Genomic DNA, 25,787 nt, shown 5'->3' with positions numbered 1-25,787 from the left:
CTCCTCCCCATGTAGCTCCTGGGAAAGGACTGCTCCCACCCCAACATCTGAGGCATCTGTCTGAAGAATAAACTCTTTTTTGAAGTTTGGGGCCATCAGAACGGGTTGCTTACACAAAGCCTCTTTCATTCCTTGGAAGGCTGACTCTGTTTCTTCGGACCACTTAACCATTACTGATTTTGTCCCTTTTAGCAGGTCAGTCAGAGGCGCAGCCATCGTGGCGAAGTTTGGGATGAACCTCCTGTAATATCCCACGATACCCAGGAAGGCTTTAACTTGCTTCTTGGAAACTGGTATTGGCCATGTTTGAATTGCCTCCACTTTACTGATTTGGGGTTTTATTTCTCCATGACCCACTATGTATCCAAGGTACTTAGCTTCTTCTTTACCCAAGGCACACTTCTTCGGGTTTATTGTAAAACCGGCCTCTCTTATAGCATCAAACACCGCTTGGACCTTTTCCAGATTACTCTCCCAATCCGGGCTAAAGATGACGATATCATCCAGGTACGCAGCAGCGTATGCCTTATGGGGTGCAAGGATTCTATCCATAGCCCTCTGGAAGGTCGCCGGAGCTCCCTGTAGGCCAAACGGCATCCGGACATACTGGAAACATCCATCTGGTGTAGAAAACGCAATCTTCTCCTTGGCTTACTGTGCCATGGGGATCTGCCAATACCCCTTCGTCAAATCCAAGGTGTTTATGTACCTGGCAGGTCCAAGCCTTTCGATAAGCTCATCAACGCGGGGCATGGGATAAGCGTCAAACTTGGAGACCTCATTCAACTTCCGATAGTCGTTGCAAAACCTCCACTCTCCATCAGGTTTTGGGACCAGGACAATTAGGCTCGACCAACCACTCTTGGATTCCTCAATGACTCCAAGCTTCAACATACGCTCCACTTCCTTGGAGATAACTTCTCATCGAGCCTCAGGAATACGATAGGGCTTCACGTTCACCTGCACATGTGGCTCTGTTAGGACCTCGTGCGCTATGACCTTCGTGTGTCCTGGCAACTCTGAAAACAGGTCCCTGTTTTTCTGGAGTAACTCCCGGCACTGTTGTTTCTGGGTCTTCGATAGCGTCTCCGCTATAGTAACTGCTCCAACCTCACCTTGTGGGTTGCTTAACAACGATGGAGTTACTGTCGGCTCTCTATCTTGCCACGGCTTGATGAGGTTGACATGGTATACTTGGAATGGTTTCCGTCTTCCTGGTTGGTGAATTTTATAATTTACTTCAAGTTTCTCGACAACCTCATATGGCCCTTGCCATTTGGCCAAGAACTTGCTTTCCACCGTCGGAACTAACACAAGAACTCGGTCTCCCGGATTGAACTGCCTCACCCTTGCAGACCGGTTGTAGATTCTGGCCTGAGCTTCTTGTGCCTGGAGGAGGTGTTATTTCACGATAGGCATCACCTTTGCAATCCTCTGCTGCATCAGGGCCACATGCTCAATGACGCTTCTGTGGGGCGTGGCTTCGGCTTCCCATGTTTCCTTGGCTACATCCAGGAGTCCTCGCGGATGTTGGCCATATAGAAGCTCAAACGGTGAGAACCCTGTGGAGGCCTGTGGAACTTCACGAATGGAAAACATCAGATAGGGTAAGAGACAATCCCAGTCTCTACCGTCTTTCTCTATAGCCTTTCTCAGCATGCTCTTCAGTGTCTTGTTAAATCTCTCAACAAGACCATCTGACTGGGGATGGTACACCGAGGTCTTCAACTGGGAGATTTTCAGGGCTTTGCATAACTCCCTCATCACCTTGCTCATGAAAGGTGTCCCCTGGTCAGTCAGGATCTCTTTCGGCAGACCTGTCTGGGAAAAGACATGGACCAACTCGCGGGCTATACTTTTCGAGGAAGAATTTCTCAAGGGAATTGCCTCAGGATAGCGTGTGGCATAGTCCAGGATGACTAATATATACTGATGGCCCCGGGCTGATTTAACTAAGGGACCAACCAAGTCCATGGCAATTCTCTCGAACGGTACCTCAATAATGGGCAGTGGCACAAGGGGGTTCCGGAAATAAGGAGTGGGAGCAGTTAGCTGACATGTAGGGCAGGACCTGCAATAGTTCACTATTTCTCGGTGACACCCAGGCCAATAGAATCTCTGCACAACCCGTTCCTGCATTTTTTCCACCCCTAGGTGTCCACCCAAGATGTGTGAATGGGCCATGTCCAACACCGTCTATATGGACCCGGTACTACCAACTGCTCTACCAACTCCTCCCTTATTTTCATGACCCAGTACAACAACTCCCCACTCATCAGAAAATGGGGAAACCTTGTGTCTGCCCCCGGCTCCTGTACCACCCCGTCAATAACTGTGACATTATTAAAGGCTTCCCTCAGAGTGGGGTCCCTATGTTGGGCAGTCCCAAAATTTTCACCGGTTACCTCCAACTCCATAGTGTCAGATGCAGGGGACACTTCCTCCTCATCCTCAACCAGCACACAAAAAGGAAACCTGTCTGTCTCTGGGTGTGGTGACACCCTTCCAGGGTTCACTGGTTCCCTACTCTTGCTAGGGAGCTCAGAACCTTTTCCCCACAAATCACAAAACAAACAGAAATCCCGGCCAATAATTATAGGGTGCAACAAGTCCTGCACGATGCCGACTATGTGGGACTCAGTGCCACATGCTGTTTCAATGTCCACCCTAGCCACAGGGTAGTCCTTTGCATCACCATGGATGCACCGCACTCCGACCTTCTTTCCCGGGAGTAGGTGGAGAGGAAAATTGGCCCTCACCAGGGTCACTAGGCTCCCCGAGTCTAACAGTGCCGTTACTGCTCGACCGTTCACCTTTACGGGACACGCTTGAGGTCCCTCATTGGGCGGAGAGTTCACACTGCAGGCTGGATACGCATAGTATGAACAATGGTGTCCCATGCTGCAGTCCATCTGCTCAGTGGTCTGGGAACAATGGGCAGCTATATGTCCTGGCCCGTGGCACCTCCAACAAATAATATCACCCGTAGGGACCTTGGGCACCACCTCCCCCGCCCTTTGTGACCTTGGACGCACCACCCCTTTTTGGGACTCCGCTCTCTTCTGGGACCCCCAGGATGGCATGGGTTGTCTCCCGGAGGAGCCTTCCAACCCTTGGTATCTCTCGACCAGTCCGATCAGTTCGTCGGCATTCTGGGGGTCACCCTGGGCCACCCAAGTCTGTATGAACCTCGGGAGGGAATGCACAAACCGATCCATCATCACTCGTTCTACCATCTGTGCAGGCGTAGAGGACTCTGGCTGCAGCCATTTCTGGACCAGGTGCAACCTGTCAAAAATTTGGGAGCGAGGCGGTTTGTCCCGGTGATAAGCCCAGGAGTGAACTCGCTGTGCCCTAACAGTCATTGTCACCCCCAAATGTGCGAGAACCTCGGCTTTCAATTTGTCATACTCCTTGGCATCCTGCAAGGTCAAATCATAGTATGCCTTCTGAGGTTCCCCCGTCAGGTAAGGTGCCAACACCTCTGCCCACTGCTCTGGCGGAAGTTTTTCCCTCTCAGCGACCCTCTCAAACACCGTCAGGAAGGCCTCAACATCATCCCCGGGAGTCATTTTCTGTAATGCGCGTCTTACCGTCTTCTGGACGTGGGTGTCATCAGGCAAACCTGGGGTTGGGGCGCTCGTCTTGCCCTGGATGGCGGTTGCCAGAAGCTGCATCTGCTGCCGTTGCTCCTGCTGGCTCTGCCGTTGCTCCTGCTGGCTCTGTTGTATCTGCTGCATCAACAGCCTGTTGGTCTCTTGCTGCTGTGACTGCAACAGCCTGTTGGTCTCTTGCTGTACCTGCTGCCGTTGCTCCTGCTGTGACTGCAACTGGACCAAGTGTTTCAGCAGTTCCTCCATTTTCCCTGGCTGGCTTACAACAGACTTGACCCAGGACATTCAATAACAGACTTTTCGTCTCCGCTGGGAACGCTGCCCGCACGTCTACCACCAATTGTAGGGGTTTCACTCACTCAGGTGCGATGGCTGACACTTCAGGAGGCACGTTCCTTTAAGAAGTTCATAGTTTTATTACATCATAAACCAAGTGGCAAAATAACAGCAAACAAATAGCCTTTAGTTCAGGAAAAGGAAAAACAAAGTGTCCAGTCCACCAGGCTCAGACCTGGAACTTTAACACACTCAGGAGCCTAGCAGCTCCACACATATCCACTGTGTTAAGTATTAGGCTTTCTTTTATAGGTCTAACCACACCCAGAACCCATCACATGATCAGGCATGTGGTTGTGACATCACCACAGGTCCTGACAGACATATAGGTAGCTATGGCTACATCACAGCGGCAAGCCATCTATGCGACACATATCTCCCATCGATTAGACACCCTTTAGCCACGCTACAATATGTATATAGTTAAATGGATGGCAACTGTTCTTCACTGTTGTGCTGTTAGCATATGTAGAATTTGTACACTATTTTATGGCTTTCTCTCCATCTTTTTATGGCTAAACCTTGAGCTGTGGCATCATTTTCCTACCTGGATTTACCACAATATAAGTGCTACATTCCCTTCTTCTGCTATTATCCAGGAAGTGATAGTCCCTTCTGACTGGCTGTGCTATACTGTACTATATCATGCAATAAGGCATTATGTGGAAGCACATGCCTGAGCTCATCTCAGTCTTCACTGGCAATTTCAATATTCTGCATTGTATTAAATGGTGGCCATTTTGGGCAAATTGACCGATTTTAATCTCAAATAGTTTGCATTTGCTATGATCAGAAAATTCCCCAAAATTAGTCATGAATGCAATTCTTTCATCTCTAGTTATGATGATGTATGAAAACAGAAATTTTATTTTCCAAAAATCTAAAGTGAATTAGCAACAAATCAACAAACAGCGTTACAGTGTGGACCAGGGGCATACATAGAAAACATGGGGCCTCATAGCAGAAGTTCTAATTGGGCTGCCCCTCCAAAAAACAAAAACTAATGTTTGTCTGGCTCACAGAAGAGCATATATCTTAACTTTACAGCCCAAACAAAGTAATTTTCCTTCTACTGAAGTCCTAGATTCCCCTTTCATTGCATCCATAAAGTGTGACGCAAACAAAAGTGCCCCACAAACACTATATATCCCCACAGTGAATTCCTCCACAGTACACTCAAACTGCACAGTATGATGACCCAACTGTACCCCTTTCAACTCCCCAAGAAAAGTATGGTGATCTAAACACAATATAATCCCCTGTGACTTCCACATAGCCCTCCATGCAGTTAAATGGACCTTCATACAGTATAATGGCTCCCCACACTATACAATGACCCTCCTAGCACCTAACAGTATAATGACCCCCTCACAGTCATACACACAGTATGATGGACTCTTCACAATCCTTCACAATGTATAATTGCTTGCATTCAGTATAATGGCCCCCACATAGTCCTCCAAATATTATGGCCCCATATAGCTCTCCAAATGTTTTAATAGCCCCCCATAGCCCTTCATATAGTATAATGATCCCCACATAACCATCCATATAGTATAATACACCCCATAGTCCTCCACATAGTATAACGGGCCCCATATTTGCTTGCATATCGTATAATGCACCCCATTGTCCTTCATATAGCATAACGCATCCCATAGTCCTCCATATAGTATAATGCACCCCCAATAGTCCTCCATATAGTATAATGTACTTCCCATAGTCCTTCATATAGTATAATGCATTCCCCATAGTCCTCCATATAGTATAATGCACTCATATGGTTTAATGTACTAAATAATCATCCATATAGCATAATTCAATCCTCATAGTCTTCCATATGGTATAATGCACCTCATAGTCCTCCATATACTATGATACATTTCCCATAGTCCTCCACAGAGTATAATTCAGCCCATAATCTTCTATTGTGTATAATACACTGCCAACAGACCTCCATATAGTATAGTGCACTCTGTATAGTCCTCCATATAGTATAATTGGCCCCATAGTCCTCTTGTAATATAATGCACTCCCAATAGTCCTCCATATAGTATAATGCACTTAAAAGTTCTCCATAGAGTATTCTGGTCCCCACAATGTACTCATTGATTTAAAAAAATAAATACTCACCTCTCCTCTTTCCCTGCTACTCACTTTACTTTAGTTTGGCTCTGAAGTGCTACCCATCGTGCCTGCTGCACTGAGATGTCAGAGCTCACATGCAGAGAGAGAGTGATGGAGGAGGGAACATCAGCAGATGTCTGTCTTTCATTATTGCTTTCAACTTGATAGGTATCCAGGATTCTGATAAAATTCAAGGTGTGATGACGGGCAGAGAGGCCCAATGCCAGTGCTAACACTGATCCCTCCAAACTCACGAACCCCATAAAGGCAACGTGGTCTGACATCATTGGCGGTACACTACTGCTGTGCACCATTGTGGTCACTTTTCTTATGGTAGTTTTGCCACAAGTTTGTCATTTCAATCAATGTTCTCTAGATCAGTGCTTCAGCTGTCATTCATATTTGGACTTTTTACATTTATTCCTCTATATGACTTACAAGTGCTTCTCAAAAAGTTAATTTATTTCAGTTCTTCAATACAAAAAGTGAAACTCATATATTATATAGATTAATTACAAACAGAGTGATCAACTTCAAGTGTTTATTTTTGTTAATGTTGAAGATAATGGCTTACAGCCAATGAAATCCCAAAAGTCATTATCTCAGTAAATTAGAATACTTTGTAACACCAGCTTGAAAAATGATTTTAAAATCCTAAATGTTGGCCTACTGAAATGTATGTTCAGTTAATGTAATCAATACTTGGTCGGGGTTCCTTTTGCATCAATTACTGCATCAATGCGGCATGGAATGGAGGCGATCAGCCTGTGGCATTGCTGAGGTGTTATGGATGCCCAGGTTGCTTTGATAGCAGCCTTCAGCCTATCTGCATTTTTGGGTCTCATGTATTTCATCTTCCTCTTGAAATAAATTCTCTATGATATTAAGGTCAGGCAAGTTTGCTGGCCAATAAAGCACAGTGATGCACTGACTTTGGTCTTGATAAAACACAGTGGACCTACACCTGCAGATCAAATGGCTCCCCAAACCATCACTGATTGTGGAAACGTCACACTAGGCCTCAAGCAGCTTGGATTGTGTTCCTCCAGACTCTAGGACGTTGATTTCCAAATGAAATGCAAAATTTACTTTAATCTGAAAACAATACCTTGGACCACTGAGCAATAGTCCAGTACTTTTTCTCCTTGGACCAGGTAAGACATTTCTGTCATTGTCTATTGGTCATGAATGGCTTGAAACAAGGAATGCGACACTTGTAGCTCATGTCCTGGATACGTCTATGTGTGGTGGCTCTTGAAGCAATGACTCCAGCAGCAGTCCACTCCTTGTGAATCTCCCCAAAATTTTTAAATGGCCTTTTCTTAACAATCCTTTCAAGTCTGCGGTTATCTTGGTTGCTTGTGCACCTTTTTCTACCACAGTTTTCCCTTCCAGACAACTTTCCATTAGTATGCTTGGATACAGCACTCTGTGAGCAGCCAGCTTCTTTAGCAATGACCTTTTGTGGCTTACCCTCCTTGTGGAGTGTGTCAATGACTGCCTTCTGGGCATCTGTCAAGTCAGCAGTCTTCCCCATGATTGTGGAGTCTAGTGAAATTACCAAGTCACCTTTTTAAACACTTAGGAAGCCTTTGCAGGTGTTTTTTTGTTAATTATTCTAATTTATTGAGATAATGACTTTTGGGTTTGCATTGGCTGTAAGCCATAATCATCAACATTAAAAGAAATAAACACTTGAAATAGATCACTCTGTTTGTAATGACTCTATATTATATATGAGTTTCACTTTTGTATTGAGGAACTGAAATAAATTAAATTTTTGATGATATTCTAATATAGAGAGCAGCACTTGTATATTTAACTTTTGTTCACTTAGGATTTGGCTTCATCAAGTGAATATTCCTTGATGGCCCCTTTAAGTGTAAGCAAGTGTTTAATGCATGAAGGGTAAAACTAGAAAATGCAAGTTTTTTTTTTTCCCAAAGTATGACATTTAGTTGACAAAATGGATGCTATGAAACATTCCTTGCAGGTATGGTGATTTACAGTTTGGTAGCAGATAGACCGCATACCAATGTTATGTTTGTACAAGGCAAATGAATCTTCCCCTGTGTGTAATTAGATGGACATGTGATATCTAATAACTTGATGTGAAATTTAGAAAGAACAGAAGTGTAGTGAGAAGTTGTAGTTTCGAAAGTTTTTTTCTCTCAAGAAATCCTTGGGAAGTTGAGACCCTTTCCTAACCTCAGCGAAATGCGAACCTGATCCATATTACTGAGATATGCTGCAATTAAGCAAAGGAAAGTCAAATATTTGTGTAGCATTGTTTCATGTCAGTAACTCTTGGTATGACATAATTAATGATCGAGTGTCACCTATGCCTAAGAAATAGTTTCTTTATGCTTTGAAATGATTTAAAGGAATATATAACAGTCATTGTAGGAGTGACTCATGACTTAAGGGGTCTCTGTCAGGATAACCATTTTTCCAGTTTCTTTTCCTGGTGCCACCTATTCATCATAATGTCCTCATTCCAGTATTGAAAAAGCTTCAAATTTTACAAGAGGGCAGGACAAACTAGACTTTTTTTCTGGTTTTTCCAGATGCAAATGGAAGGATATATTGCATAAACAGTTCATTCAGTAAGAAATGGATTTTCAGTTGCAGACATTTCTGAATCAAATATATAGGCATAATTTAATCCATTTTGGCAACATTTTTTTCATTGCCCGTCTGATAACACTTGGAAAACTATTAGGCTAGGTTCACATTGCGTTAGGGCAATCCGTTAACGCTAGCGCTAGCGGATTGCGCTAACGCAATGTTTATTTAGGGGTCGCGTTAATGTCCCCGCTCGTGGGGAACGGACCTCGGGCGCGCCGCGGATGCTGCAAGCAGCGTCCGAGGCGCACCACAGAAGAACGGCACATCGCTAGCGCGAGCCGAAAAAGGCACGCGCTAGCGATGCGCTGCAGTCGAAATTTACATTGCTGTCAATGGGTGCGCTAACGGACCCGTTGCACGGCGTTAATTGCGACATTTTCGCCGTGCAACGCTGTCCGTTAGCGTGCACACATTAACGCAATGTGAACCTAGCCTTACTAGTGACATCTCAGATGACAGCGTAGATTTAATACTTATTCATTTAAGATTTACCTTTGCACTGACTGCAGTTGTAATTGCACCAAATTTATTATTGATCTTCACCAGTTTATTAACATAGAATAATGTTAGAATATAGAATATAGAATGTAGAATGAGAGCCGTCTTCAGCACCTGCCCTCGTGGAACAGCGTTTACTGTAGTGCTTCTTCCCCTGTGCCGATGCGTGTCACACGAGGACATCAATGTGTGTTCTCCATGTGCACGTGTGCAGGACCTCTTGCCATCCCTGCTACCGTAAAAAAACGGAGATGCTTACGTGTGGGACACATGGACACACGGTCCATTGGAACACACTGACATATGCACAGAACCATTCATTTGAATGGGTCTACGTTTGTCCGGTACGTGTGAAAACTATCACCACACACATACCGGAGACACAAACGTGTGAAAGAGGCCTTAAAGTGAATATGTCATCCACAAAAAAAGCCTCTTTAACTAACTATACGATGATATGAGAATGTCAGCCCAATTAAAATCATACCAGCACTGTACCTGTTACTGGTTCAGTGTTTCTGAAAATAACTTGTAATCCATATGCAGTGAGAGGCTTTGGTTCACCGTTGGTGGCATGCAGAGGGTAGAGGAGTACATAGGAGGGAGAGCGACCCATTGGGAGAAGAGAGACATGCAGAGGGAGAGGAGTGCATAGGAGGGAGAGCGAACCATGGGGAGAGAGACATGCAAGTGGAGAGGAGTGCATAGGAGGGAGAGCGAACCATGGGGAGAGAGACATGCAGGGGGAGAGGAGTGCATAGGAAGGAGAGTGACCCCCTGCATGTCTCTATCCCCATGGTTCGCTCTCCCTCCTATGCACTCCTCACCATATGTGACCTGTATGGTGGTATTATGTTTGATCAGCATGGTGGAATAATGTAAAAACTATATGATGGTATTATATGAGAACTATATTGTGGGATTATGTGTGATCTATGTGGCAGTATTATGTGAGACGTATATAGCGGTATTATGTGAGAAGTATATGGTGGTATTATGTGTGATCTATATGACGATATTATGTGAGAACTATATGGCAGCATTATGTGTGATCTATATGGCGGTATTATGTGAGAACTATATGATATTTATAGCCTAGGAAGGGGTTAATACCCATGGATCTTCCCAGGCTATGAATATCAGGCCGCAGCTGTATATTTAGCCTTTACTGGCTATTAAAATAGGGCCCCCCCCAAATAAATGTGGGGTCACCCTATAATTAATAACCAGAAAAGGCTATGCAGACAGCTGCGGGCTGATATTAATAGCCCAAGAAGGGGCAATGGATAGTGCCCCCCTGGCTACAAACACCAGCTCTCAGCTGCTCCAGAAATGGTGCATCTCTAAGATTCGCCACCTCTGGCACTTAGCCTCTCTCTTTCTACATGTGGGGACAAATGACACCGCAAGAAAGGACCTGGAAACCATCTGCAGTGACTTTGAAAACTTAGGAAAGAAAGTGAAAGAGCTGGGAGCGCAGGTGATCTTCTCTTTCATCCTCCCAGTGGATGGCCATGGAACAATGAGGTGGAACAAGATTCTCCAGGAGAATAACTGGCTACGTCGATGGTGCCGTCAGCAAGGATTTGGATTTCTGGATCACGGAGTGCATTATCTATGCGATGGACTACTTGCTAGAGATGGGGTGCACCTTACGAAGACTGGAAAACATGTATTTGGAAGTCGCCTTGCTACATTCATCAGGAGAGCTTTAAACTAGAACAGTATGGGAAGGGAAGCACAAGGCCAGAAAAAAGCCATACACCTGATAAATACTATTGAGAACTCTGCTGTGAGAAGTGGAAAGGAAGAACATAGACAAAAAAATCTAAATAACAAAAATATTACAGAAAGAGAAACCAATCACAAACTAAAATGTTTCTATACAAATGCACAAAGTATGGGCAACAAACAAGGAGAATTGGAACTACTAACGCAGGTAAAGAAATATGGATTTGGGGATGTTAACTTGCAAAAAAGAAGACTGAGAGGAGACTTAATAGCTGTCTACAAATATTTCAAGGGCTGTCACATTCTAGAAGGATCATCTTTATTCACATTTGCACAAGGAAAGAATAAAAGCAATGGGATGAAACTGAATGGTAGGAGACACAGATTAGATAGTAGAAAAAACTTTTTGACAGGGTGATCAATGAGTGGAACAGGCTGCCACTAGAGGTGGTGGTGAGTTCTCCTTCAATGGAAGTCATCAAACAGAGGCTGGACAGACATCTGTCTGGGATGATTTAGTGAATCCTGCTTTGAGCAAGGGGTTGGACCAGATGACCCAGCAGGTCCCTTCCAACTCTACCATACTATGATTCTATGATTCCTACTGCCCTGTAGTGGTGTCATATGGTGTAATATTTGTGGAGTTGATGTCACCTTTGAATTGTAAGGTGACATCAAGCCGGCTTAGTAATAGAGAGGTGTCAATAAGACGCCTATCCATTACTAGTCCTATAGTTGTTAAGGGGTTAAATAAACACACAGCCAGAATAAAGTATTTTAATGAAATAAAACACTACACAGTTTCCCATGTTTATTATTCAGCTAATCCATGCAATGCTCTCAATCTCCTGTAGAAAAAAAGTAAAATAATTAACCAACAGTCTACTCCCTGTTCCCGCACACACACATACATAAAAAGATACACACAGACACCCGCACACAGACACACACATATTCACCACTCACACACAGTCTTCACCCACACACTCTTCCTCCTCCCTATCTGCAGCGTTTCTCGCACGCAACTCTGCAGCAAAACCGCAGATTTTTAAACCTGCGGTTTTGCTACAGATTTGCTTGACTCAATGGTAGTCAATGGGTGCAGAAACATTGCAGATCCGCAAAAAGAATTGACATGCTGTGGAAAATAAAACGCTGCAAATCCACGCGTATTTTTCCGCAGCATGTGCACACCAATTCTCAATTTCCCATTGACTAACATTGGTTGTGCACTACACTGCGGATTTGATGCAATTCCACGTGTCCAAAAACGCTGCGGAAACGCATCAAAATCCACAACGTGTGCACATAGCCAAAGTGTCTCACACCTGCTATTCCATGTCTATCTCTCTTTCCTGATATTCAATGTGTTTCTCTTTCCCCATCACATTCCAAATGTCTCACGCCTGCTATTCGATATGTATCTCCCTCCTCATTACACTCCATATGTCTCTCTTCATACTACATGTCTCACCCCTGCTATACCACTTGCATCTCTCTCCCATCACGCTCCATGTGTCTCACTCATCATACTACATGTCTCTCTTCCCATCACGCTCCATATGTGTCTCACTCATCATACTACATGTCTCTCTCCCTATCACACTCCAAGTTTCTCGCCCCGCTATTCGATGTGTATCTCTCTCCCCATCATGCTCCATGTCTCTCATCATTCTACATGTCTCTCTCCCCATCACACTCCAAGTGTCTCACCCTTGCTGTTCCTTGTGTATCTCTCTCCCCATCATGCTCCATATGTGTCTCACTCATCATGCTACATATCTCTCTCCCCATCACTCTCCATATGTGTCTCACTCATCATACTGCATGTCTCTCTCCCATCATGCTCCATATGTGTCTCACTCATCATACTACATGCCTCTCTCTCTCCCATCAGTCTCTCTCAGCCAGATTACATGATTCTCTCCCCCAGCTCCACAATGCCTGGCCATTCACTGCAGACCTGGAGCTCCTTCTTATCTTACTGAGGGATGAGTCACAGAGAGATAATGCTATAATGCTGCTCCATACACACCTGATGTCTTCACTCTTCCTCTGGTCCAGATGCTGCTAAGTCCACGGTCTTCTGCTCCTCTGTAAACAAGCTGTGCTTCTGATGCAGTAACTGCTGGTGATAGCAGGTCACAGGTCAGTCACACACAAAATGGTTTTACCCTGTGATGCTACTCTTCATTCTACCCCAGGGATACTAGACCACCTAAAAGGGGAGGGAAATGGTGATGTCAGCAGTTACTTCCCCAATTTTCCAGCTAACAGTAAAGCTGATGTGTCTCCCTATAGCTACTTGAGGTCTAAAATGAAAAATGCTCCCGCTAGTGGTAAATATATATATATATATATATATATATATATATATATATATATATATATATAATATATATATATATATATATCTGTAAGAAAATATACAATATTTTTCATATAGAAATGTTTGCAAACAGTGCAAACATTGCATTAATACATTTTAATTAATAATTTAAGCTTAATTTCACTTAAAAACAAACTACAAGAAAACCAGTGGCACCTTCCCTTTAAAGACTAGCCTATCACCTCCCCTCACTTATCTAACTATCCTTGTTTGCCCATACAAAATTTTCTTCAAAACCAGGACCCTTGTATCATCTGTTCACACACACTGCAAGCACTTAATAGCCCTCTGTATCTGTACACATACTGGTTGGTGACCGCTTCATGCAGAATTACATGCACACCCTATTTGTATGGCTGGACTATACAATACAAGCAATTTTTACCATCCACCTATCATGTCTCCCCTATAATCTCATAGATTGTAAGCTTGCAAGCAGAGCTCTCACTCTTCTTGGTATCTGTTGATTTATGTGATTATTGTTATTCTGTAATGTAATTTATTGTCTCTACAAGCCCCTCTAAAATGTGTTGCGGATTATGTTGCCACATAGAGATAAAAATATTATTATTATAAAGGAGGGCCTCATACGCATTCTGTTCAAATTGTCATGTATTAGTACTCCTAGACTTCTAAAGCCTGCCAAAAAATTGCAAGAAAGGTCATCCATACACCTTGAAGGCACCAACTGTAATGTCTCATTTAAATATTGTGAGCAAAGTATAGTTGTGGCAATTCCACACTCAAAAAATCTCTGCACACAGTGCAAAGCCTGCCAAAAACTACAAGAAGGGTTCATCCATATGCCCTTCAAGGCACCAACTGTAGTACCTCATTCAAATTTTAAGAAAATTGTCATTGTGGTAATACTACACTCATAAAAACTCTTCTCACAGTGCAAAGCCTGCCAAAAATTACAGGTAGGGTCATCAATACACTCTTCAAGGCACCAACTGGAGTGCCTCATAAAAAAATTAAGAACATGTAGTTGTAGCACTCATGCAGTCATAAAGGCTTTGAACAGAGTGCAAAGCCAAGAAAAAATTATAAAAGCCATCCAGTTATTCATAGACCCTTGAAGGCAAAAGCTGGCGGGCCTCATTCAAATATTGAAAATTAAAAACACTGTGATACAGTGACCCCTGTTACAGGTAAGGGGTACTGCATAGTCTCCCCAGAATACGCATGGAGGCGTATTGTAGCCATAGGAATGCATGGCAGTTGGAGGCATAACTGTGGTGATGATACAAAGTCCGGCATTATTGTGAATTGACGGTATGTGTGTCGCAGAGGAAGATACTTTGCACTGTCAGCCTGAAGTAAGGTTGTTCTGGGACCTGTAGTCCTACAAGTAATTGTGGTGTTTTAGAGGGAGGCTGGCAGGACTAGCTCTGAGAGCAGGGTGGGTCGAACTAGCCACACACACACACGCCACCCATCTATGGGAGTGGTTACAGGTATATAATGTGACCAGGGTGTGGGTCACATGGTTCCTGTGTATGGTTCCTGTGTATGGACCTGAATGGTGTTTAGCTGGAAGGTCCTGTACGAGGAAAGGCCTGGGTGTTGGTAGGTCCAGAGTATAGACTGGATCCCTGAAGAGCACCTGGTTAGGCCGTGATCCTATGAACACTGTTACTTTGTTTTGCCATGCTATGAAGGCTGTTACTTTGTGGTTTGTGCCACTGGGGTTTATGGAGTAATAAAACCCAGCTGAACTTTTGAAGAAATACAGTCTTGCTGTGTGTTATATCGCTGCCAAGCGAATATTCCCCAACGCATTAGTGAGCGCTATCTCACAACACTTTATGTGCTGCTGTCATCAGGTGGTATGGAAAAGTGTGGGCTAATCCAGGCTTTGTTACATAGTAACATAGTAACATAGTTATTAAGGTTGAAGGAAGACTTTAAGTCCATCTAGTTCAATCCATAGCCTAACATGCCCGAACATGTTGATCCAGGGGAAGGCAAAAAAATCCCATGTGGTAAGAGTAATCTCCACCATGGGGAAAAAAATTCCTTCCCGATCCCACATACGGCAATCAGACTAGTTCCCTGGATCAACGCCCTATCAAAGAATCTAATATATATACCCTGTAACATTATACTTTTCCAGGAAGGTATCCAGTCCCCTCTTAAATTTAAGTAATGACTCACTCATTACAACATCATTACAACTAGTGTGTAAGGGGGCCTATACAGATTAGTAGCTGCTTGTATAGATAATTGTCTCAATTGTATATACATTTTTTGATTAGTGGAAGGATATCCCTCACTTGTTCATTTGTTCATTTTTATGAGAGTGAGCCTGTCAGCATTCTTAGTTGACAGGCAAAAGCACCTGTCTGTTATGACCCTCTCGGCGGCAATGAAAACCCACTCAGAGAAGATGCTATTGGCAGGGTAGCACAACTCCTCCAAGGCATAGAGGGACAATTCATGCCAGGTGTCCAGTTTTGAGACCTAACAGTTGAAAGGCACAGGGGAATTAGGGAGTACACTGGTTTGGGTTGCTAGGTATTGCTTGACCATCTTTTAAAACTTGTCCCTCTTTGTCGAAAATACCCGAACATCAGGCCCTGGATGCTGGGCTGGTGTTATGAAATTGTCCCATGCCTTTGGTCATCCAGTCATCCATAAACCCTTGAAGGCAACAACTGGTGGGCCTTATTCAAATATTGAAGATTAAAAACACTTTATGTGCTGTTGTCATCAGGTCATGTGGAAAAGACATGGCTAATCCAAACTTTGTTCATTTTTATTAGAGTGAGCCTGTCAGTGCTTTCTGTTGACAGGTGAAAACGACTGTCTGTTATGACCTCCCTGGCAACACTAAAACCTGCTCAGACAAGATACTAACAGCAGGGCAGCACAACCCCTCCCCAAGGAACAGAGGGACAGCTAATGCCAGGTGTCCAGCTTTGAGACCCAATATCTGAAGTTCACAGAGGTATTAGGGAGTAAGCTGTTTTTTCAGCCTGGTATTGCTTGATCATCTTTAAAAACTTTTCTCACCTTGTCAAAATTACCTGGTATCAGGGCAAGTAAGCTGGGAGGGTGTCATTAAATTGTCCCAGGCCTTTGCCAGTGTATTGTCTCTGTTGTACCAGGTGTGTGTCTTCCTCACCTCTACTCATTAGTTGGACATGGAATCTTGACCCCTGTCGCTAGTGTTGTCTGATGGGAATTTTTTTAACATATTTTCAACAATAGCATTCTGGTATAGCACTATTTTAGTAGACCTCTCCAACACAGGAATGAGAGATGCAAGGTTCTCCTTTTAGCATGGGTCTAGCAGGGTGAACAACCAGTACTCCTTTTTAGCCAAGAAGATCAATGTAACAAAAGGGTCACAGGAAAGGCAGCGGTACAAACATTCTGCCATATTTGCCAAGCTCCCTACAGCCAATACTTCCCTTTCTCCACCATGATGACTACTCTCCATCTCCTCCATCTATGCCTCCATATTCCCCTGCTAGGCCCATCCATGTAGGATTATCATCCAGTTCCTGTTCCTCTTCCTCAGCCTCCCACCTCCTCATTGTTACCCATGCTACACTGAAGAGATGAGATGTAACTGGGTAGTATCTCCCTGTCTCATGTCTTTCTCCACCTACACCCGGTCCGCTTGTCAGCAGCGACTGTTTAAGTAGGCAAAGAAGCGGGATTGTTGTGCTAATAATGGCATCATCACTGCCCTCCATCTTTGTGGAGTCCTCAAAGTCTTGAAAAACCACACAAAGGTCAGACATCCATGCCCACTCTTCAGTTATGTGCGAAGGCTGACCAGAACACTGACGTGTGTGTTGGAGCTAGTATTCCACAACTGGCCCATTGCTCACAAAGCCTTGCCATCATGTGCAGTGTGCAGTTTCAGCGTATGGTGACATTACACACCAGTCGGTGAGCTGGCACTTGCATGATCTGCCGTAGCACTGCCAGAGCGGCGGCAGCTGTAGCTGACTTGCGGAAATGAGCGCTGATGCAACATAACTTGACCAGAAACTCTGGCAAATCTGGGTAGATTTTCAGAATTGCCAAGTTGAGCACATGGGCCAAGCATGATACGTTTGTGAGCTTGCCAAGCTTCACATCCATCACCAGGTTACTGCCGTTATCACACATGACCTTGCCTGGTTGTAGTTTCAGCTGCAAAATCCACAGATCTGTCTGGTCTGCTATTTGTTTCAATAACTCTTTCGAAGTGTGCGGTTTGCTTCCTTCACAGATTAGCTTGAGCAGTGACTATTGCTGCTTCACTGCGGCAGTGCTACAGAACTTCCAGCTTCAGCTGATGTGGACGACGTGTTCTGAGATAGCACATCGGAGATGGAGTATTAGGAGGAACAGGCAGGGGTGCAGGAACTGGTGTAGGAGTTGGAGGAAACCCTGATAGAAGTAGGGCCAGCAGTAGTCGGTAGTGCATGTGTTGTGTCAGGGTGGGACTCTGCCCCGGCTTCCACAATGTTCACCCAGTCTGCCATCAGGGAAATGTAGCATCTCTGGCCCAAAGTACATGTCCACGTATCGGTCGTTAAGTGGACAATTGCAGTAACCACCTTGGTAAAGGCATGGGTGATGTTCCTGGAAACGTGCTGGTATAAGGTGGGGATGCCACAGGGGAAGAAATACTGGTGGTCGAGACCCAAAGGTCAAAATTTGTACACCTGTATCAGGCTAGTTTTTGTTTATATTTTAAACCAACAAAATTTCATTCAAACTAAGTTCTACAGTATATATGACACTTGTCAATCAATTTTTGAACAACCAAATTTGTACACCTGTAGCAGGTAAATTTTTGTTTTTATTTCAAACAAACACAATTTCACACAAACCTAGTTCTATAGCCTTTATGACAATAGTCAATTTTTGAACAACCAAATTTGTACACCTGTAGCAGGCCAGTTGTTTTTTACATCAACCCAATGAAATTTCACACAAATCAAGTTCTACAGTATATATGACAATTGTCAATTTTTGAACCAAATTTGTACACCTGTAGCAGACTAATTTTTCTTTTTTCTTTCAAAACAACAAAATTTCACACAATGCAAGTTATACAGAATGGATGACAACAGCCAAATTTTGGAACAAAAATATTTTGTGAACTGTACCAGGCCAATCCTTTTTTTCTCACGTAAAAACACCGTAATGTTACACAAAGCATGTTAAATGGATGACTAATTGAATCCAGAAAATATTTTTAATGCTTTTTTAGAATGTTATTTTCGCTTTGTAAGACGCTCCGGATTATAAGACTCACCCCAAATTTTGAGGAGAAAAATAGGAAAAAAATTTTTTAATAAATTGATGGGGCGTCTTATAATCCATGCGTCTTATTACTTACCAGGGGGTGTGGCTGCGGTGGATCAGGGTCCCAGGGTCGTTGCTGGAGGCAGGAGTGGAGCATTGCTGCAGGCTGGGATAAGGGGGTCTGCATGGGGGCTCCTGTGCTGCAGGGGGGCTCCTGTGCTGCAGGCTGGGATGAGGGGGTCTGCAGGGGGGCTCCTGTGCTGCAGGGGGGCTCCTGTGCTGCAGGCTGGGATGAGGGGGTCTGCAGGTGGGCTCCGGTGCTGCAGGGGGGCTCCAGTGCTGCAGGGCTGTCTCCGGTGCTGCAGGGTTGTCTCCGGTGCTGCGGGGGGCTCTGCCGACATCTTGTGAAAGGCCAGAGCCCCCGGCAGTTCGTCCATGCGTTCCTGTATGACTGACTCCGGGAAAATGGCCGCCAGAATCTCGAGAGATGAGATCTCAGCGCTGAAATCTCATCTCCCGAGATTCCGGCGGCCATTTTCCCGGAGTCAGTCATACAGGAACGCATGGACGAACTGCCGGGGGGCTCTGGTCTTTCACAAAATGTCACCAGAGCCCCCCCGCAGCACCAGAGCCTCCAGCATCACCTGGGGCAGCAGCGGACAACCGCGGCAGTGGTGGCGGGCGACAGCGGTGGCGGGCGTCAGCTGTGGTGGGTGGTGGCGGGCGGCAGCGGCGGTGGACACCCCTCATCCCAGCCTGTAACGGAAAGCGGTATATCCGCTTTGTAAGACGCACCCCCATTTCCCCCCCAAATTTGGGGGAAATAAAGTGCATCTTACAAAGCGGAAAATACGGTACTACAGAAATTTACCACAAAGAATGTAATACTCTATGGATGACTAATTAAATCGGGAAAAATTTTCAATGCTTTTTTTGAGTTTTACATACCACCGAAATTTAACAGTAAGCACGTAATACTCTATGGATGACTAAATGAATAGAGCAAAAAAATTTAACTATTTTTTAGAGTGTTGTATACCACCAAATTTAACAAAAAACACGTAATATTCTATGGCTGACAATCTTATCATTTTTTCACACCCTAAAAAAAGAATGTATTCATGTGCAGCAGATATATTTATATAATATATATATTACATAGTTACATAGTTATTAAGGTTAAAGGAAGACTGTAAGTCCATCTAGTTCAACCCATAGCCTAACCTAACATGCCCTAACATGTTGATCCAGAGGAAGGCAAAAAAAAACCATGTGGCAAAGAGTAACTCCACCATGGGGAAAAAAATTCCTTCCCGACTCCACATACGGCAATCAAACTAGTTCCCTGGATCAACGCCTTATCAAATATTAATGGATTGCAAAGCCCTAAGCCCTGCCGAGAGTTTGTATTCTGCCATTCTCCCTGCTCCTGCAACTGTCCTTCCCAAGGCTAAATGCAGCACTTATCTGTTAAAAACAGCAAAGCACAAGACTAGCCCTTAGAAGGTCTGTTGGTATGATGGATCAGCACCAGTATCAAAACTGGAGGACTCTCTGCCGAGCATAGTGGCGCCTATTCTTTTGTAACCTCTGATGATGCAATATTTCCAGCCAATCACAGTAACTACCAAGATAGGTACAGCATTACAGTGACTGGCAGGCAATCCCCACATGTTTATTGGCTGTGTAACAGTCACCAAACATGATGGGTAGGGATTTGAGCTACAAGTCCGTGCCCTGGCTAATGCTCTCCTAGTGGCGAACACATCCAAGCACCCAGATACTCACTTGATATCAGAGTATCACCAAGCACGTTCGCTCATTCCTAATAATTATACATGTTTAGGATGTAGTATTAACCTTGTACTGTTATGCAACAACACATAGGAGGCTCAATGGGGATTCACCCAGGCTCCAAAGAAGAGGACCAAGATATTATAACAATACAAATCAAGTTTTATTTGAACATATAAAAGATAAAAAGGTACAGGACATCAAATCCAGAAAATACCCAGGGAAACAAGAAGTCACCACCCAATTATATATTTTATAGAGTATACTGAAAAAACACACTATATCATAATATGCGGTGTCCAATTGTTTGTCTTAGCCGACTGTATGGAGTATATATACATATATTCATTCAAAGTCCCAATTCGGGTATATTTATATTTATAAGATACTCTCATATAACTCCCAGCACAGGAAAGTTACAAAAAGACACTGCATGTAAAACATGACTAATGCTGTAACACATGAGCTTCACAATAAAACAGAGTTAGCAAAAAAACAAAAAAACTGGTGCTACCCTAGTGTCTTATAAATAAGGTAGCGCTATCCAAGCATCTATTTGGTACGTAGCACTAGTTCATAAGCACATATGAGACGCTCCCAAAGCTGTCCAAGTGGGGCCCGTGTGCTGCACAATGTGTGGAGTCAAGTTGCGCTAAGCATATTACCTGATATCAGTTATTCAGCCGGTACAAGGATAGAGAGTGGTGGCGTGTTTCCCTGTGCGCCCCACGGGCGCATAAATATACCCGAATTGGGACTTTGAATGAATATATGTATATATACTCCATACAGTTTGGCTAAGACAAACAATTGGACACCGCATATTATGATATAGTGTGTTTTTTCAGTATACTCTATAAAATATATAATTGGGTGGTGACTTCTTGTTTCCCTGGGTATTTTCTGGATTTTATGTCCTGTACCTTTTTATCTTTTATATGTTCAAATAAAAAACTTGATTTGTATTGTTATAATATCTTGGTCCTCTTCTTTGGAGCCTGGGTGAATCCCCATTGAGCCTCCTATGTGTTGTTATATAGTATGAAGTGCCAAAACTCATTACTTAGGACAATTGTTGTATAATTGTACTGTTATGTGCGTAATAACCCTGCAACATTTTTTTAGGTTTTTCCTCCAAGAGCTGGAATAAAGATATGTAGAGATGAATTTGCTGCAAAAAATCAGTGCCAATTCTGTATGATCATAGTGTAAGGTCATGAGAAACTAAAAAAAAACTGGTAATAATATCATGGTTAGGAGAAAACAATGTTTCTGTACTCTACTATATCTTGTTTCAGGTTTTCACACCACAACCCCACTTTCCTTGTAGTCTTTTTTCATCTTCTTTTTAGGTACTTGATGAGAAGTGACTAAACTCATTCCGTTTGTGTAATATCACTTGTATCAATACTTTGCACAATCTTAAATGATTTCCTTGGTTTTTTTTTCTATCCTTGCTTATTGTTTATAAGAAAGTGCTGAAAATACCACATTTCATACTGTACATCAAATAGTAATTTTTTTTTACAATATATTTTTCAGTTCTCGAGACAAGGTTTACAGCAGACTCCACAACAGCAGCAAACTGCAGCCTTAGTCAGGCAGCTACAAGAGCAGCTTTCAAGTGAGTACATGGATATATCGTGTCTATTCCAGATTAACTCACATAGTGTTAGTGAATTTAGATTTTAGTTACCCATTCTATTTAAAACTCCCACATATTGTGCAGCACTGTTCACAGATTGTCACTATTTATAATGGGTTTCACAATCTGCTTTTTGCTTCTGTAAATGCAAAAAACACAGGAGGGTCAGCTTCAGAGGAACAAATTAACCCACCTACTGTCCTTGGTTGGACTTGAAATCACTGAGACCTACATTTTTTTGTGTGTGTATATATACAGTATATATATCTTGGTTTGCAAAAGTATTCACCCCTTGGCTTTTTATCTATTTTGTTACAACCTGTGTTTAAATAAATTTGTAATCCAATTTATGTGTTTTGTATCAGCACTAAATAGTCTAAGTTGGTGAAGGAAAGTGAAACAAATATAGGCATAAACTAAATGTATGGGTTCAAATAACTAAAAATTGTCATGTGCATATGTATTCACTCCTTTTGTGATGAAACCCCTAAAAATTTCAGGTTCAAGCAATTACTATCATAAATCACATGATTACTGAAAGGAAGTCCGCCGGTGTGCAATCTAAGTGTCACATGGTCTGTCAGTGTATGCACCCATTTTCTGAAAGGCCACAAGGCTGCAACACAATTAAGGAGGAGGCACCACTGACCAAACAACACCATGAAGGCCAAGGAGATCTCCAAACAAGTCAGGGACAAAGTTTTTGAGAAGTACAAGTCAGGGTTGGGTTATTTAAAAAAATCCCAATCTCTGATGATTCCCTGGAGCACCATGAAATCCATTATAATCATTTAATTAGAGAGATAGCACAGAAACCAAAGGTAACTGTGAAGGAACTGCAGAGTTCTCAAGCAGAGAGTAGAGTATCAGTCCATGTGACCACAATAAGCCGTACACGCCATACAGGTGGCCTTTATGGAAGAGTGGGCAGGAAAAAGCCTTTACTTACAGACAACAATTGTAAGGCTCATTTTGAATTTCCTAAAAGACATGTGGGAGACTCCCAAAATGTGTGGAGGAAGGTACTGTGGTCAGATGAGACCAAAACGGAACTTTTTGGCCGTCAAGGTAAATACTATGCCTGGTGCCAAACCAAAACAGCTCATCACTCCAAGAACATCATCCCCACAGTGAAAAATTGAGGTGGCAACATCATGCTGTTGGAGTGTTTTTCAGCAGCATGGACAGGGAAAATGGTCTGAGTCAAGGAGAAGATGAGTGTAGAGAAAAACAGTTCATCAATTTTCTAAGTAAATATATTTCTAAAGGTGTTAGTGACATGAAATTCTCCACAGTTGTCAGAAACAACCTGTCAAATCCACACAGGTAAAGAAATCAAACCATAGATGTCTATAAATGAAGTTACGTGTAAAAATGAGAAATTGATAACCAACAAATGCTGTTCAATAATCAGCGTAGGGTAACCACAATAATTTACAGTTTGCTAGAGGCAATAACACCCTAACTAAAGAATATAATAAAACATAACTTTTAATACAACTATTAAAGGACAGAGAATTAAGATCCGCTACGCTAGTGTGTATCCATAACCAGAATATTATTAGGTAACCAGTCTAATCCACTGGATTTTTATCTGGTATCTTTTATTGTCTTAGTTTATTAAAGGGATTTGGTGCCGCTACCACTATCCTCTTTTAGAATTCATTGATACTTCACTAGCTAGCAACTAAAATGACTCCTAGACCGCCCCTTAAAATATACTCATACCATAAAAATAGATGCTGCTATTTAAATGTGGGGACAGGTCATCTACTATGCTAAGTAAGCATTTTACGAACCAGTAAGGAGAGAAAACTAATTTGATAATATACCCCAGTAACTATTGCAGTATGCTGCATTTAGTAATATAAAACTGCAAGGTGTATGCCAGCACTTACATGTAAAGCCGCTGAGTATGTCTGGTCTCCGCCCCCCTAATGCGCGTTTTGCCCTTTCTTCATCAGGGGGTGTGTTTTTGATGTATGTTGTATTTTTTTAACTGAAGTTGAAGTGGATTCAAAGGGAAATGCAATTATAAAAGAAGTTGCAAATAGAAACTATGGTGCTAACATTTTTTTCTTTTAAGTTGCTTCCTATTGTCAAATGTGTTCAAAACCCATTAAAGAGTATAACATGTAATCATTTCAGCACACAGTCATACACAATCTGGCCCCAGTTTATTTAAAAGTGCATATTTGAATAGAAATGGATATTCTATGTTTTCTGTTCTTCTTGAATCAACTCCATGCTTTGGCTCAAAAACTGCATTAAAAATTGTATTGGAGATTAAAAAAACAAACAAAAGCAAAACACTATTAAATTACCCTGATTTATACATATGCTGGTGTAGGTGCCACGTTTTCCCAGGTGAAGCTACTTAAAGAAAACACAGTGTAATGACGCTGCCTGGTGTCACAGAGAGGCAGCCTAAGGGGGCGCTAGCGGGAGCGCAGGGAGAGGGAGGAATGAGGCACGCAGTGCACACAGGACCTTAACTAGGTAGGTCGCGTGATCACTGCAAGGATGATGGAGGCGGAGCTACCGCGAGAACGGAGGGTCTACCAAAAAACGCAGGACGCAGAGTACTAAGACAGAGACATAGTCAAAGGACAAGCCGAGGTTCGGGAGCCAGATGGGAGCAAGGTACCATGGGACAAAACAGCAGATTAGTCAGAGACAAGCCAAGGGGTCAGAAAGCCAGGACAGACAGAGAAGTACCAAGCAGAAAACAGGGGCAGTAGTCAGGGGGCAAATCGGGTCATACACAGCAAGGCACACACGCACAGAGGCACAACGATTACAGACGAATAACCTGGGTCAGCTATCTCAAACCAAGTAGACAGAAGTATAACTGACTGAGAACTCAGGAACTACCAGCATTAAATAGCCACCCCAGAACCAAAGAGAGGCGGTCTAATTTAATCCAGACCTGACCAGGAAGGAGCCAGAACCAGCCCATCTACAGCCATAACACACAGGTTTTCCTTTACCTGAATCAGTTAAAAAGTGACATAAGAAAGAACATGTGCACAGCAATGTTGTTTAGACATTGCTGTGCATTATGTTCATTTTATAGAGGTATTTTGTGGCATTTTTCAGGCAGATTCGGTGGGAATAAGCCTGAAAAGCAGCTTTATGTACATACCTTTAGGCTGGTTTCAATGCCTAGAGTTCAAGGTGTTCTACTGAAACTGTCCTTAAACCATCCCAGTAGTATTGGGATAGTTGTCTTTGTTCTTGGTTGGGCTATTCGAAAACGTTGATGATCATTTTCATAAGCTAAATATTTACTGTGCATTGTATCTATGTTGTAAGGTGAAATTTTTCTTCCTTAGTTGTTTTCAATAGCACTTTCTGCCAACATATTTGGTCAGCTTTGCTGCAATGCTAGTAAAGTTTTTGATATTTGATAGTATGAGAAGTTTTTTGTGTGAGTGTAGGAAATAGATGGGAAATTCATCTGATAGTGTTACATTTTCCACAACTTTAACTCCTTTATGGCTCATGTACAAGTAGAAGTAGACAGTTGGGCTGAGCTTCACTTTTGTCTATAAGCACTATGGAAATATTTATTTCACATACATATGTATTTAATTCATACATTTCACAGTTCAGCTTTGTTTCACTTTTTTGCAATTGTAGAGAATATTTTTAAAACTTGGACACATGGCTTGTCTTGAGATTCCTCATTTTGTGTGTTTTGGCAAAAACAGAGAGTTCATGGAAATTTTCCACTGGGTGAAGGTTTCTGTTACAGTTTGTCCAGAAAAAT

The 25,787-nt window shown here is 42.9% G+C and overlaps 1 protein-coding gene across 1 annotated transcript in view; it reads left to right on the top strand.

Moving 5' to 3' along the window:
* The window catches only part of MED12L (mediator complex subunit 12L), a 995,158-nt gene that overhangs the window by 954,267 nt on the left and 15,104 nt on the right, over positions 1-25,787 (top strand). Inside the window, exon 43 of the mRNA XM_077290760.1 lies at positions 21,913-21,994. Coding sequence (XP_077146875.1) covers positions 21,913-21,994 — 82 coding nt within the window. The remainder of the gene's footprint in view (positions 1-21,912; positions 21,995-25,787) is intronic.

This window comes from Ranitomeya variabilis, chromosome 2 (genome assembly GCF_051348905.1).
Source record: "Ranitomeya variabilis isolate aRanVar5 chromosome 2, aRanVar5.hap1, whole genome shotgun sequence".
Taxonomy (NCBI): Eukaryota; Metazoa; Chordata; class Amphibia; order Anura; family Dendrobatidae; genus Ranitomeya; species Ranitomeya variabilis.
This window is presented reverse-complemented; position numbering and strand designations above follow the sequence as displayed.